The following is a 16851-nucleotide window of genomic DNA, read 5'->3' on the forward strand; positions in this document are numbered from 1 at the left end:
GAAAAGAATTCCAGAGATGATAAAATCTGAATAGATAACATACAGGTTCCTTTTGTCTCCAAATCACATGGGCTAAAACCAGTGTAAAGATTTATTTTAAGTATCCTTAAATTCTTAGAAATTATATTACTTGAGTCTGAATCAGAGCAGAAGACACAAATATATTTTGCTCCTCTGTGAATGGGTTTTCCAAACATTGGGCAACCTAATCCATCTCCAACTTTCCTGAAAACCCCAGAGCAGGTGGCATCAGGAGAACACCATGGCTGGAGCCAAATGCACATTTCTTTATCTTGGAATGCAAGAGGAAACACAGTGAAAAGGGGCATTTTCATTAGTGTAACTAAAAATGACCAAATTAAGCACCCAATATTCCATTTTAACATAGCTAGCTCATATTAGAAAACTGAAGGACTGATAAATTTGCAATTAAGTGAAAATTCATTAAGTGTGAAAAGGGTTTATAGCATAGCACTCAAAATACACACAGAGGATGTCATTGCCTGTTTTATTTAGTGGAATCACTTTTGTAGATTAGAAATATTTCCAATTCCCATTTACTCCAATCCAAGCCTCCACCATCCACAGGCATAACGCAGTTTGTTCAACTGGTTCCAAACCAAAAAAAAAAAAAAAAAAAAAAAAAGGAAAAACAAGGAAAAAAAATACAATCTCAAAAGTTAAGTTAGAAACTAAGTTCACACATTTTCTTTGGGACCAGGAATCTGTACATAGTACAAAATATACATTTATTGAACGCTCTGTAAACACACAGTTTGAATTGTGTAAAACTGTAAATAGTGGGTGAACTATGTGGAGAATAATTTATTATATATTGTTATACATTCTACTTAAGGAAAATAGTTATGCTCTTGTATATTACTCTGTTAAATTTATAAATTCCATTATGAAGCTGTGTAGTCTGCAAACATGCTTTTCAAGCTTAAATCTCTCCATTCGTTACACACATTTATACAGGTCATCAGTGAAAAAAGTTACACTTTCCACAAAATAGATATAAAGAGGTCATGAATTTTCTAAGAAGACAGGCACAGCATGTCACTACAAATGAGACTCTTTTTATGATACGATGTGGAGTCAATTCTGTGAGAAAACAGGTGAAAACTCTCTAATTCAGCATGTTTGTACGTGGCCTCAGTCACAAGACAGATGCTACAACCCAAAATCTTCACTTTTGAAAGATCTCTAAAGCAGCCAGTTCCAGAAATCAAACCTCACACTCTTGCAATATCTAGCACTCCATGTCTAGGAGAATCTAGGCTTTTGTCTTGTATTAACCCTTCACTGGTTACATTCTTCTGAGTAGTGAGCTGTCTGGCATGATCTGTCAAGATGATTTGCCCAATCACTTGCTCCCAATCATGATTCCTGGCACCAAAGAGTTAATCTGGTTAATGAAAACAACTTAACTCTTGGTACTCAAGGTGACTGAGAATCACACCACGAGTGTGATTAAAAAAGTTATGCTAGGAAATCCCAACCTCCAGCCTCAAACAGCTGCATCAGCCCACAGAATGCGTGGGGACGGGTACTGCAGCATCCCACACGCTGGGGACTCTGCTGTAGAATTCCCCATTTCCAAATTAAGAGTCTGGGAATTTCAAACTGTGGCAGACTGGCCAGTCTGGCATCAGTCTAACACTTAGCAAGAATAAAAAGTACCCCTAAAAACATCAACAAAGATCCTTATAAGCCCATCAGAGGACATGGAAATAATGCTATATAAATTCAGGATGTTTAATCCGATATTTTAGGGTGTCGTTGTTTTAGCATCCAGTGTAACTCCATTTTGGGTTTCATTCTTTTTATTCTTCACAGCTAAAAGCACTACATTAAACAGAGCTCTTGAACTGTGCTCTTCTGATGTTTTACAAAACACTGACTTATGTGTCTGAAGAATTATGAAATTGTTATCTCCAGTTAATCTAACATCTTGCTTTAACATGACCACCTTCTTCCCTTCGGCTATGAAAAGCTTTTTCAAAACCGAAACTGAATAAAGATTACATTTCTCCTTCATTCCACAAAAAGTGGAACAGTTAAGGTTCCAGCAATATGTGTGTAAATTTTATATATTGCAAGTGATGCTCTGTCAATGCCAGTAGGATGTTAAGGACAGTACATGCCTCATTTGAGCAAAAAACACTGCAGTTTGAGCAAAAACACTGTGCTTCAGCCTGAAGTCCTACCAGTGAAACCCAGCTATTCAGTATTTCCATTGCTCAGGTTGGGATGAATTCAGTAACACGAGTGAAATTCAACCCTGAACACCTCACCCTATAAGCACTGATAGAAGTAAAAGTTCTGTAATGTTTTATGAGCTGCCAGTCTCACTCTTCTCGGTTTTCTTCTCAAAGATATTTTTCTAAAGAGACAACAATGGAAACTCCTTCATCTCTGAAGGCTTCCTTACTCACAATATGTATTGAGACCCCTGTCTTCTTTAGCTGTAAAAAAACCCCCAAAACAACCACAACCTCAAACTCCCACCAGCTCTTGAGAGCCATGCACTTAATGGAAGCAAAAATGAATTTCAGTTTTGGCTCAGTGTTACTGAGCAAGCTGAGAAGTGCAGCTGTAGTGCTCTTAAAGGAAAATGTTACTGTCTGACACAGCACTCACCCTTGCAAATAAATGCCTGGTTACACAGTAGTAAGGTCCATTGGCTTTATTTCCCTTTTCTTGGGAGGAAAAAAAAAATGTCCAATGGCATTTTCAAAAGCATTTGGGCAGGAATCAGTACAAGTTAAGTGTAAAAATGTGGCTGGGCACAAAACAATATATATTCTAGGAATCTGATCTGTTATCCTGCCTCACTTTCAGGATAGAGCTGTAATGTAAATTCTATAAAAGATATATTGAAAGTTAAGCTTAGTTTCCCAGATATTGTGGTCAGAGGGGTTTTGTTGTTGTAGAGCAAGGCCCCCTCCAAGCCTCCTTCCCAGGACACCATTATCACTCCTGTTCTCTTAGCTGGGAAGCAAAGACTTTGGAGGAGTCTATGTGCAGGGAAATCTGTTTTACTGCTACTCAAAGAGAACAACAAATAACAACACACATAAAGCAAGTAATTAACACAGAGCCTAGGTCACTATAGGTCAGCTCTGACACAATCAGATTAAACCTCTAGATGTTTTTTTCATAGATTAAAACAGGAGAAATAGATGTAGATTATAGTGGAAACAAGCTTGCAGTGGGGAAAACTGTAAACTCAATTTTTAGCATGCTATATATTGTTTTCTCTGACTTGAAAGCATTTGATGGTCCATAAGAAGAAAAGCTTAATGTTTTCCTACAGCTTCTTGAACTTCTGTGAACAAATGTCACAGCCCAGGTGACTGTGACCTCATTGCACCATGACATTGAGCCAAGAAAGGCTCTGAAGAGGTTCAGAAGGTGCAGGCCTGGGTCAGCAGAAACCTTCAAACAATGCAAACACTCCACAGCAAGTCTCTGCAGTCAGCCTAGAAAGAGCTCACCAGAGGATCAGATCCCCTGATCAACATTTCATCAACAGGTCAGTCAAATATACTTGGCCTCAGATTGCTACTCCTAAATTTTGCTCCATTTTCACAAACTTACAGCAGGAATCACATCTATTTTATGCACTACAGCATCCTAGAAATTCATGTGCCAAGCCTTGTTTTATCACTTAAATAGTTTAAAAAAAAAAATCTATCCAGCCAGGCAGAGATTTAACAGCCTGTACTGGTATATAATGGCTCAGGTTATGATCATCTCAAAGACACAGCTGCAGGAACAAGGAGCTATAGGAGTTATCCAGGAGACACAACTTTAACACCTCACCTGTCACAATATCATCTCCATTTTCTACAGAAAACTGCCAGGTACAGCTCTAAAGCTCCACACAATTTTGCGTGCCCAAATCTATGCAGGGTACCTCAGGTTTGTATTAAAATCTTTTATTTGCCTAATGTTGAGGGAAAGGGCATTGCTTTCCAACAGGTTAACCTGTTACAGACATGGCCAAGTTCACATACAGAAGTTTAAATATACTGAATCATTTGTGCTTAAAAGCAATTCAGGTGCAGGTAGAGATGAATGTGAACATCTCAGCATGATGAAATCCTGATTTACATTGAAGATGCAAACCATGTCATTAACCTAATTGTGGCAGCCATGCTGTCTGTCCCACAGCACAGAGATACAGGTGCCTAGAGAAAGCAAACACAAGTTTGTCAGCATGAAACTCACACACAAGACAACATTAAAAGCAAAGTCTCACAATTCCAGTTTTAAGAATGTTTACCAAAGCAAACTGTCTCATGTACAGAGTGAAGAAAAATTTGCAAAGGCTTCAGTACTCCCTACACAGGTCAATCATCAATCTGTGTGTAGGGTGTGGTTTCCCAACCTGTAACAGAAGGGATGGTGCAACTGTGCCTTTGCTCTCACTCCTGTCTCCCCACTCTGTGTCTGCCCTAAATCCAGCTCTGGGATGCTGGAACATCAGCTTGCCCAGCTGACTAGTACAGATACTTTATTTTTTTTCTTCTCCTAACTGCATGGCCACATAAGGGTGACTGATGGCACAAAAATGGCAGTAGGGGAAAACCTGTAGCAATAGCTTGAGTCTTGATATAAGTCGACCATGAAACCATATCCTTAGTTCATTAATTACTAAAGAGTGAAATGCAATAGGAAGTCCATCCTATCCCATAACAGATTAATCCAATGGGATTCTTATCAGGGCATCAATTGCAGCGAAAACTTCCCCTCCCCCTTTTCTTTTTCTAATAACTTTTTAACACTTCCAATTCTTCACCTAAGCAAAATGTCTCAGGTTTTAGGCTATACAGGTGAGACCGTACCAGCTTTGCAATAAACAATTTAATGGATGTTGAAGTCAGCTTATCGGAAGTACATCTTAAAATTATTAGCTTTAGCACCATGAAGGATCAAGGTAAGTGCCACCATTACTCATCTGCTGCTTAATATTCATCAGGCACCTTCCTAGTATGACACAACCCAGGGTTAGTGCAATTCAGCATGGTTTAAGGACAAGGAGATGAAATTTCTCCCATAGATTCTGACTTCAACTGGAAGATTATCAAGAATGATGCCACACCTGAGGGTCTCCGTGGTGCTCTCTCCTGGCTAGGTAAGGAGAAGCCTTTGGCTTCACCACTTCCACGGGACCTGCAGATTTCTGCCCCCCCATTTTTACCAGGGACTCTACTGCTACACCAGATTTACAGAGCCTTGCAAATCTAGGACCTTACTTGGTGTAATTGCATTTAGTTAATCCAACATCGGTTTTAAAGCACGTTTTGGAAGCCTCTGTCTTGAACATATTTCAATGCTGAATTAGTGAGAATTATCTGAAACAGTTGTCTACAAAGCAATACAGGTATTCTCCCCAAATGACCAGTGAAACATTTAATCTGACTATAACAAAACTCACAGAAACTGAAGCCAGTGAAGCTGTCAAATGTAGAAGGAAAACAGAGTTGCATGGCATACGAAGCAAAGTTATTCCTTTACAAACGTTACTTCCTTTTAAAAACAAGCAAACTGGGACCATCCTATTTGAACATGTATTTAAAAATACATCTTTTGACATCACACAATTTTCATTTTTGTCACACAGGAATCTTTTTTTCCAAGAGGGAAATAAATAGCACACAATACTTAAAACAAAAAAAGAAAAAAAAAAAAGAAAAAGAAAAAGAAAAGAAACAAAAATTGCTGCCTTGCCCCTGAGGTGCTAATGTTTTTAGCATTTAAAAAAAAAAGTTTCTGGTGCAAGAAGGAGATGCACAAAGGTGCAAAAGTGCCTTTTTCTTTTCAGAGCAGTGAAAAGTTACAGCTTGCCTCTTTTCTAGGATGCTTTATACACTTAATTCGTATCTTTCATAATCAAAACCTGTATCTAAAATGGCAGTGTTTATGCATACATCAGAGATTCGGTGCTCTGTGCTGAGCGTAGGTGGGGGAGAGAAAGGCCTGAAACGGGCTTTCTTCCACTACCCTCAAACCTACTTACATCACCTGCAGCAACAGCTGAATTATTTTCTTTCTAACCTTTAAGAGGCCTCGTAAGAAGAGGCTTCAAATATACCACTTGTCACTGAGGAAGTTTAAGTGATCATGGTTTGAAGTATGGCTTTTCACACCACAGTTTTGTTTCCAACTTTTAAAGTTTAAAACTCAAAGGTTCCACAGTCCAGTCCAAGGTTTTGCAGTTTCCAAAACTAAACTTTAGCCTCTCTCTCAAGAAGGACAGAACTATTATCTGCCTTGTTCTAAATTAAGTTTAGCTTTTTGCACTAATACGCCACGTATTATTAAATATGCTTGTTAATTAGGTGCCTGTGAAGCTATAACTTAACATTATTATAGTTTTGCACTCTACAACAAAATTAGACATTTTAAGCATTTATTCATATGTAGGTAAGGAACTGGTTCTTTAAGCAAAAAATTGCTATAAATTTATAAATACAAATAGTGCTTATGTTTTTCTTCATTCATGCTTGAACAGATTACAAACTGAATACAATGAAGTTACGTTTAAGCACCCCACATAGACAAGAGGGATCAAAGAAAAGTTTGCTGGTATATACTATACTTAGTTCCAAGACACTATAAGTTACTTTTTCACTGTTCAGTGTTCCCTAACTCTGCATTAGTTTTAAGGCTATATATACAAATATGTATATTTCAAAGTTAGGGAAAGACAAATATAGCAAAATGCATTGTACTACATTTTCCTATCAAAAAGTAATTATACATCAAGTTTTGATTCTGTTTAACTGCAGTAAATGTTACAATCTACTTGTTTTACTGATTTTCCTTTTGGGGAATCTGCCTACTAAATGAGTAAGCTACATATTAAATACAATATTCTCAACCAAAAAGACAATACAAGGTGCACAAAACAGCAGTTTTGCAAACACGACTTGAAAACTTAATTTTTGTATGCTCAATGGGAGAAAGCTAAGCTTAAATCAAATTAGTTTATTATCTTATAAAATTTTAAATTAGAATTTTAAACAACGAACAGTTAAATATTGTCAACATGCTATATCTCAAATCACAAATACTATTTAACCACTACTCTCTCATTCTAAGTAAGTGGGTCAATTAAAAACACACACCATAAAATGTTAAAGATTGTCAGGCTTTGACAAATGTATTTTTATCAAACAGTAGGCAAATTCAAACCAATGCACATCTTCAGTGGGGAGAAAAAAAAACCAAACACAAGAAGCCTGGAAAAACCCACACTTGTAAAAAATAGGGTAACAGATTAATCCCACACCATCCTCTAGCATATGGCTATGTCTTGGGCAATAATCAAAATCCTTCCCATTTTAAAAATGGGCTACCAATTAATAAAAATATTCTTCCACAAGTAAAATATCATTTACAATGGCACTGACATTTTTAAAAGGCAGGAAAAAAAAAAAAAGGAATTACACATTTGTGGATAAATTTCTCGTTCGTTAAATCAAGCTTTATTGATAAAATGGAATTCGAAGTATTTTACTTGGAAAAGCAGCAGACCCAGCCAATCAGGATTGTAAAAATGCTGCAGACTCCTACTGTATGTAGAAAGCTGCCTGTTGGTGCTCAGTGATTAGTAGTTCCAGGTAAGGGTTAATGCAAAAAGAGGTGCAAGGAATCAAGGCATTCTAATCCCAAGATTCGTACAGGTATGAACACGATACCATTAACAGGGAATGATTTAACTCCCACTGAAGCCAAAATCAGAACTCCCTTCAAGACAACGAGAGAGCAGGAGTGCATCCAAGAAAATGAGATACATTTGTTGAAGAATGTGCACTACTCTTCATTGTTTCTCCACTGCCAAGCAAATTCACACACCGTGATTTCTGGTAAGTTGCCCACAAGTTGAGCTTCCATGTAAAACAAAATGTTATCTTTACAGTTTTGTGCACCTCTTGAGCACCTCGCTGGCTAGGCTGCTGCTCCTTGCAATCCAAAACCACAACATGAATTTAAAGGGATATATATTGTTGCATCACACAAGCCAAAACATTTCTTCTAACCTTTATAGTGATTTAAAGCAGTTCATAATTAAATATGAGCATTTTGTACAAAGACAATTGCACTTTACAAAAACAAAATCATACAACATAAATTGCTGGAGTCTGATTTACAACATGAATTATGGTTTGAAATCACGTTTACAGAAGTCTGTTTTACAAAAAAAAAAAAAGATCAGTTCCTGGGGCTAGATGTCACACTGCTGTCGTCAATCTCACCAACACATCATATTCCCTTCTTTAATTAAGCTTGAGGATGGGTGTTAAGAAGGGTCACTGAGGTTGGGCTGCACTTTCATTCAAAGGATGAAACGTGAACTCCACAGCTAGATGAGCAGTTTTACCACATATCGTCAGTTGAGGCAGAATCCTTAAAGAAAAAAGAAGGAGCCCTTTAAAGTCTGGAGTGCCCATAGTTATAGCCATTTCTGGATAATCCAGACTGAAAAGGGTAAATATTTCAATCATTTTAGGAGTGTTTTCTCTCCCATTTCAGAAAGAGCAATTTAAGAAGGATCTAAAACCCACATACATTGGATAAATCATTAGTACCAAGATACTTCAAAAAATCTCACCAAGTGTTTTATCAATCCTCAAAATAATATCCTATGAGCATTACTCAGAAGCATTTTAAAATAGTTTCAAGACAAAATGGATACACTAACAAGCTTAAAAGAGCAGGACATGCCTCTTGCCATCTTTTGTGTTCTCAACCCTCCCTCCCTGGATCAGCAGATACACTAATCCACTGATACCTTCCTGTAATTCAGATAAATTTTAACACTTATCATTTAAGGTAAGAGAACTGTAGTTTGGGCAGCTGCAGGAAATCTTAGTTTTGGATGGCAGTAAAACCACAGGGAGAAAAAAAATAATACATAAGAAAAAAGATACAGAGATGTGCCATGCTCTAAATTGTAACCATATGGCCCCAGCACATGGCACTACAACCATGCATCCAATGCCCAAGTACCCCTAAAATTTGGTCCATTTAGGTCCCCAGGTGACAGTGGACTTTGTGGAACTACCACACCCCTGAAAAATGTTTAACTGATACCTGCTATCAGCTAAAAAAACCATCCTAGAATAAATCAAATATTTCACTGTAGTAAGTGTTTCATAATCCATTTGCCTTGTGTGTCATATCTGTTTCCTTTCCCATTTCTGTTTTATATTCAGCCTTTCTCCCCAAAAGTTGGGCACACACGTTAACACTGTGCCTGAGAAGTGGGACCACAGCTCAGTAGAAGCAACAGCCAAGTCAGCAGCAGACAGCAGAGCAAAATGCTTCCATACCCCAACCTCTGGTGGTTTCACTGCTGCCTTTCCCATGGGCCACGATGGGCTCTAACAACAGTGGATGCTGTGCTTCCACAGCCACACTTCATCATCATTACTAAGGCTGCAGGAGGTGGAAATGCTACTCCTGCTTAGAAGCACTGACTTACTGAGTCCTTTGAGAGAAAAGAGGCTAATTAAGTCTCTGGCAATACCATGCATGGTAATTTCTTAGCACTTAAGTTCTGCAGCCTTCATTCACAGTAGTACACAAAATTCATTATGAACCATAAAGAACAGTTGGCACGGAGGTGTAAGTGAAAAAAACCCCCACACGCCCCAGAATCACTAAAATTACCCTTTGCAAAAGTACCACCTCCAGTTTTCTCTTAAAGACCAGAAGTAGCAAAGGAGAACAATTTTATGAAAGACCAAAATGGTTGTGTATGTTTCAAGTGCAAGGATTAAGAATAAAAGCAGTAGTGAGTAAAAACACAGGAGCTGTTTGCCAGCTATTCAGTATGCCAGGTTCTGTATTGGAGTTGCCAACATCATCACAAAAAGAAGTTTGTGTACTGTACATTTGTGGAACAGCAACATGCTCCAGAACGTATCTTGAAGGTAAAGCATCCTCTTTCCAGCCACCATTTAGGAATTTTTATGGTAAAGATATAATGAAAGCTGCCAAACACACTCGTCCCCAGCTGTAAAGCCAACGCACAATTCTTTATGTCTGGAAGCATTCACTTATGTCACATCTAAGCAATTTTTTCCTGATAGGTAAAGGATTGATTTAACTACTTTAAGAAGTACAGGAATTTTGGTGACAGACCATCATAACCAGTGATCTAGCTAAAGCTAATTGTTCATATTTTAAAGTTTTGTGGGTTTTTTGTCCCCACTGACAGTGGATCCCTGTCACTCTGATCACCGACATAAAAGATCCTGAACCGTGTTTGCTGTAAGGTGCTGTATGTTTAAGAATAAAAGTTCTTACACATTCCATTTAAAAAATTAATACATCTCTAAAGCTATTAGTTACAAATCTGTTTAACCTGAAAGTACAAACTTTCACTTCTTGCTATTTGGAGAAAAATGTCTCCAATAATAGGGGGAAAAAATATACAACTCTGCTTCATTTGGCAGAAAAAAATTAGGAAACCCAGGCAGGATTCAAATAATGACATTCCAGAGGACAAACAAATCAACCATACCCAACCTTGAGACTATGATCAGCAAAAGGCAGCAGAAAACAGTTGCAAAACACAGTTGAAAGAATACAACATGGCTATGAGCTCTTTGGGGGGAAGGGTCTTTTAATAATTGGGTGAGGGATGAAATTTTAATTATCTGGGAGGAGGGAAGATAATGTAAGAGAAAGGATACTTACAGTATCATCATTCCTGTAGGGGTTCAGCCTGTTATAAACTGCTTCAATCACACTCCGTCTACAGAGGAAAGAAAAAAACAAAAACAAACCAGGAGATTTTAAGGTTCTGTCCCTTTTTTCTTTTGTTTCACTCAATTCTCCCAAGCCCAATTTTTATTTAAAACTCAAACTTCAAAAGCTTTTAATTTCACAGAACCAAGTTCACTGGAAGTTAGCCCTAACTGTAATTAAACACTGAACAGAGCTACCATACCCCTTCAAATCTTCAGGTTCAAGAAAAACAAGGCAGAATCCCACCCAGAGTTCAGCAGGAGAAGAGCACAACCTGACATCCAGCTGAGGCTGTAATGTGGTTTGGTGCTATGCCTCTGGACCTTCAAAAAGGGTGTCAGAAAACTTGATGGTCGTTGAGTGCCCTGGTCATTTGTGTTTCTGATGAACACTGCAGAAGTATTGGATATAATATGGCATTTGCACAGGGGAACAGTGGTTTTGGTTTTCCAGAATTGGATTCTGCTTTTAAAAAAAAAAGCAATCACTGGCATATTTAAGATTGCTTGTAATTAACTTCCATCTCTGGGACTTTCTACTTTTCTAATATTGATAGGAAATATATTGATAAAATAGTAATATAAAAATTGCAAACAACAGAAATAAGAAAGATGGGGAGGATTGTTTTGTTTGGGGTTTTTTCGATTGTTTTGTGGTTTTTGGTTATTTTTACACAGGTGAAAAGGTTTAAGAAAAACTGATACTTTAAAAAAACAAAAAAAGAGACTGAAGGAAGAGGAAGCTTTTGTCTTACCTAGTATATAACAAAACAACTTTGGAGGGGGAACAGGAAGGAAAGAGGGGAGTAAAAAGACAGAAATTATAGATTGGACTTGGAAAGTAATTTGCTTCCAGATCCCTTTCTGCAGAAGCAAGTATGACCAAGTTGCAGGATGCAACTGCAATACAAAACAAACTTCAAAGAACAACCTTTAAACTGCTCATGAATGCACGCAGAGCAATCACAAAGAAGAGCACTAGGAAAAAAAAAAGCAAGATGATAGGCTTTATAATCATTCCATAACACTAAAAAATCAGGAAATACCATGCAGCACTATCAATATCACAGTGAACCAAGTGAATGATTTTAGGGCACAGTAGAAGAGGCTGAATGTAAAGCAATAAAATCAAGCAATTATACACAAAGCATACTCTGTGTATGAGCTGGAAAGTCTCCCTTATTTCACAAGAAGTAGGTAGCTGATTCTAAAGGCAGGTTTCTTGATAAGCATTATCTTCCATCCGAGTTACACTAACATCCAATTAAATCCATACTTCCACCAATCCCTATTCAAACTAGCATCACGAAGACACAAAAGACCCCAAGGAAGTCAGTCACTTCAGCACTGCCTCATAACCAGGATGCTAGTGGTAGCCAAAGGAGACTGAGAAAAATCAATTTGTATGCCATGTTTCATGAATGGTTCATCAATAATTCAAAGACTACAGGAACATATCCTAATTAGATGATGCTATTATATATAAAATTGCTTCTTTTCCTAGTCAAACAGTTCATCTAAAAACAACTTTGCTTTGTGGAAGCTATGTTTACACTTTGGTTATCATTTATTCAATTACATTCCTAGAGTCTTCATGTTTTGGTGTGATAGTATAAAAAAAAAAACCAAAACTCTGAAGAGTTAAAGATCCACTAGTCTGTACAGTGTGTGCCCAGTCTGTTTTGTCCCAGCATAGGTTCAAGAACAGTTTTCTGGATCAAAAAGCACTTGGTGTGCAGATCAGCAAAGTGCATGGCATCCTTAAAGACTGAGAAGGCAACAGAGCATCAACACTGAACTCTTCAAGGACAAAGCCTATACAAAGTTGTGAAGTTAAGTTCCCCTTTTCTATTTTTGATAGACTTTTACCTCCTTTTCAGATTTACCACAAGCAGAGAGATCTATAAAAGCAAACTTTTAAGCGATTACAACATTGCTTTAGACAAGAAAAGGACACTGCCGAGCAAAGCATCATACGCATATTAACTCTTAGCACTGTGGAACACATCCAAGTTCCTACTGAAGTCTGTGCACTATTTTTTGCATCTTCATATGTAACCTCCCACCCAGAACACCCAGGTAATCACAAAAAACAGACACACTCAGGCCACCCTTAAAAAACCCTCTGTCCTTCCCCAAACTAGTTACGTGTTTTAGCAGTGATTCATAGTTAACTCCGTTCTTATGCTTCTCCTTTTCATTCAGAACAAGAGTAGTAAGAATTGGAGAACAGATCATCACCTTTTATCCGATACCCTTCTTCCCTCCCCCCACTTTTAAGAGTGGCCTTCCAGTTAAATTTTGCTTTAAATCAAAAACCACATTTACATGGATGTGAACTCACTTGCTTGCCAATTCACCCCCCGGCGGGAGGTTTGGGATGCTCTCAGTTGCTAACGTACGCATCACGTGGACTAAGTCTGGGACTCCTTCACCCTGCTTCTTTATGATCTCTGGGAATCAGAAGTACTTTTTTTGTAAGTGCAGTCCAAATTTAACTTCAAAAGATTGAAACACTCAGTTTTATAAAAATGCAGCTTAACTTGTTAATATATAAACATATTAAAAACAAAATGACAGCCCATATTCAACACCGTAATTGTTAACCTTGGTTCCCTGAGAAAAAGAAATTGTAACAGATTCAACAAAGATATACTGAGAACTGGAAACATGCACACTGGTTTCAGAAATGCAGAGCTACCAAATAAAAGTGGGAAAAGAATTCTTTAATGGCTCTCCTGCCATACATTAGATATAAAAGAAGATGTAATATCTTCCCAACAAAATGCTCTGGGCACGAGGCAGATACAAGCACCAACTTTATGGCTGCAATAGAAGACAAAAGATTATCACCATCATAGTAAACACAGTGTTTTCAAGACACAAAATATTAGACAAATAACTGTCATAGCTGTATGTGTTCAACACATTACCTGTACCTTACTATATTACAGCAACATGCCAATTTTAGGAACTATTGCATGTAAACTAAAAGCCAGGGACGTGACACTTAAGAAACAGTTCATCCTCAACTGAGGGGATATGTGAATATTGAGAAGTTATTCACATCTTCTATGTGAAGAGAATCTGTACTGTAGCCACAGTCATGTTTGCTAAGAAATTAATTCTTTAACTTTATGCTTAGGCTGTGTTTTGGTGTTTGTTTTTTTATAACTTGTCAGCACATATTTCTATTAGAACTCAAGAAATTTCAGACCATACCACCTCTAAAGAGTCACCCTTTAAATAGGGATGAAATTTAAAGAATAAGCATACTTTTTAAAAATGCATCTCAGGAGTTTCTCTGTAAACACGAGATCTTAGAAATATGAGATATGAATTAAGACTTGGAGCTGTTGATCTTCAGGTGAATAATGCAGCACACATACAGTCATGTGTACATACCTGCATATAAATACATGCATGCATATACATGCATACTATTCTTCATGTAATAAAGCATTTACACAGCTTGGAAGAGTAGTTGGAATTCACCAGTATGACATTCGAGAAAAAAAAAGCAAGCAAACAACCCTCTAGCATCCAGGTTTTGACCTAAATGATAATTCCAGAAGAGCATACCAAGTTTTCATGATATAATCAGTGCGATAAGGCACATTAAAAGCTGTTAAAACCACCATGTATCCAGTCCTTTTTTAGTTAAAAACCAAACAAACCAACAATCATCAATTACTTTGTGTATGTAATAGTTTTTCAGGACTGTGTGTGCTTACAAAGAGCATCAGCTCTGGTTTTTTCAGTCTAGCTGTGTAAATTATTTGCAAGGTACAGAGGAAACACTGTCTAGCCCTCAACCAGTGTCAAATTCTGCAACACAAAGCTTTAAGCTGTTTACTTCAAAACCTACATTTTAAAAACATGACACAGTAACACCACAGGCACCTCAAAAACTTGCCATTTCCTCAAATTCTATAGCCAAAATTCATTTTATCATCTAGTATTTAAGTCAATAAATAATCTAGCACTCTTAAATCTGAATAAGAAGCAAAGATCTCAGATTTGGTTTGCCAAGTTCTTTTATTGTGCAATTTTGAACATCTAGTATATTCTACATTGTGCTAGTGCTAAAGTTCTGCTGTACAAAAATAAGGAATTTGTAGTTTTCCTATACTACACAGTTTCACAACCTGTAACTGCAGTACATTTAACATACAGTCTCCACTAAATGAATACATTTATATTTTGATATAACTAGAGATACACACTGAATGAACACTGAAGACACAACAAATGGAGTCGGTCTGCTAGCTGTGTTTGATTTATTGGAATTATCTTCTTTCAATACATCTTAAAACCTTCCCACCCACCCTTAATTTACTTTTAAACCTTCTACACATTTTCATGGCATCAAGTACTGGAAAAAACGCACTTCCAGCCCTAAAATAAAGGATTCAAAACACATGTTTTTTTATATTCTGAATAGGAATCCCACACAAAGTTTAAGAAAAAGCTAGAGCTTTAATTTTTAAAAATTTGAAATATAGGAAGGAAGATAAATCAGCTAACTTAAAATTATTTATCTCTAGATAGGTAAAACTATTGCAAGTATAATCTATCAAGGAATGTTTTTATGTAAAAAACTGAGAACAGAAAAAAACCTTGACATGTTTCTTTTTAGAGTCAAGACATCAATAACACATATTAGTGCAAATAACAGCAAGGCATTTTGGAATAACTGATTACTTCTACCATGAAGTTCACGTGGCATTTTAGGAGCAATGCTGCTTTATTGCAAGTAATGGCACCAAGATGCTTCTCCACACTTGCTTCTTCCATTAATATCTGTTGCTACAAATCTGAACCACAAACAGATCAAAATTGTTAAAAGGAATGTCCTAGGTGGTATGGTAAGTAGGAAGTTTTCTGTGTTTTCAAAAATCTAAATCACCTGTTCAAGGTGACCATCAGTAGTACTACACTCCATTAAGTCTTAAAATTTGTACCACTACTTATAAAAAAATATTCTGAGCTGAGGGAACACAAGTACAAGCAGAAGAAAATGCATAATAGTAATGCATCAAATCTCATTACTATGCTGATGTGCATAAAAAAAAACAATATGCATTTTCACCAAGTTTCCATTTTAATGAATTTTAACTTCAAATTAATATGATAGATTAGTAAGATAATTCTAAAAGTACCCTTTACATTTTCTAGTTCCTTCTGTTGAAGATCAAGTTTTTAAAGTTAAGTACTTCCACTTCTGGAAGTATTCAGGATAACAGCAAGATTATCCACTGTAGTGTTTATAAAGTTTCAAATGCTGTAGCTGTCCTACCTTACACCAGCCAACACTGAATTATCCATTTACACCAGGAAGAAATTCAGTGGCACAAAAATTAAGTTAAACACAACAAAGTTAATCAACTCCTGCTCTTGAAGTTCCACTTTAGTTCAGCCTTTCAACTTCCCTCATGAGGGAAGGTATAAAAGGCCAAATTCTGCACACAGCTGATAAAAATCACTGCTGGCTTGAACAGTGTTTACTACATATTCATTTGTTTAAATATCTTTGTGCAACAATAGACAACTGATTGAGGACAACTAAAAAAGGAGCAAAGACTCTTGAGGGGAAGTACAATGTATTTCCTCGAGCTGTCCAGAAATCATCACATTAAATTATTATTAAAGTGCTTTTTAACTACATACAGAATCCTTCTGCCTCTATGCCAAGTATCACACTTTGCTTACTCCTGAAATTTTGTACTCATATAAATGCAAAGTACTGGCAGTCAAAATTGTTGTATGTACCACAATCACACAGTTTCAGTGCTTGGGTTATTTGCTTACAAAATGAAGTGTCTGTACAAAAGTGTCAGCTTTCCTCATCATCATGTTCCTGGGACACAATGAGATCAGCTGAAGATGCAGCCTGAACATGAACAAGTTTTTGTATTCTAGGTCATGGGTTTGTCTCAATTCAGACAAAAAAATAATCTAAGATATGAAGGTAATAGTTGCCCAAATCAGGACAGTTAGAATGCTGTCAACTGATGTGTGGTTTTGTAGCAATACTTCTGCACCAATTTTGTGAGTGGGAATATGTAGTAAGCTCTTCAAA

General features: G+C 37.0%; 1 protein-coding gene across 3 annotated transcripts in view; it reads right to left on the bottom strand.

The window, feature by feature from the left end:
* Positions 1-494: 494 nt before the first annotated feature.
* PPM1A (protein phosphatase, Mg2+/Mn2+ dependent 1A) overlaps positions 495-16851 on the bottom strand; it is a 35028-nt gene continuing 18671 nt past the window's right edge. For all 3 annotated transcript variants that reach the window (XM_030451824.1, XM_030451825.1, XM_030451823.1), the window contains 3 exons: positions 13114-13222; positions 10720-10777; positions 495-8421 (listed from right to left, as the gene is read on the bottom strand). In XM_030451824.1, the coding sequence (XP_030307684.1) occupies positions 8392-8421; positions 10720-10777; positions 13114-13222 (197 nt within the window). In that variant the 3' untranslated portion in view covers positions 495-8391. The remainder of the gene's footprint in view (positions 8422-10719; positions 10778-13113; positions 13223-16851) is intronic.

This window comes from Calypte anna, chromosome 5A, assembly GCF_003957555.1.
Source record: "Calypte anna isolate BGI_N300 chromosome 5A, bCalAnn1_v1.p, whole genome shotgun sequence".
Lineage (NCBI taxonomy): Eukaryota > Metazoa > Chordata > Aves > Apodiformes > Trochilidae > Calypte > Calypte anna.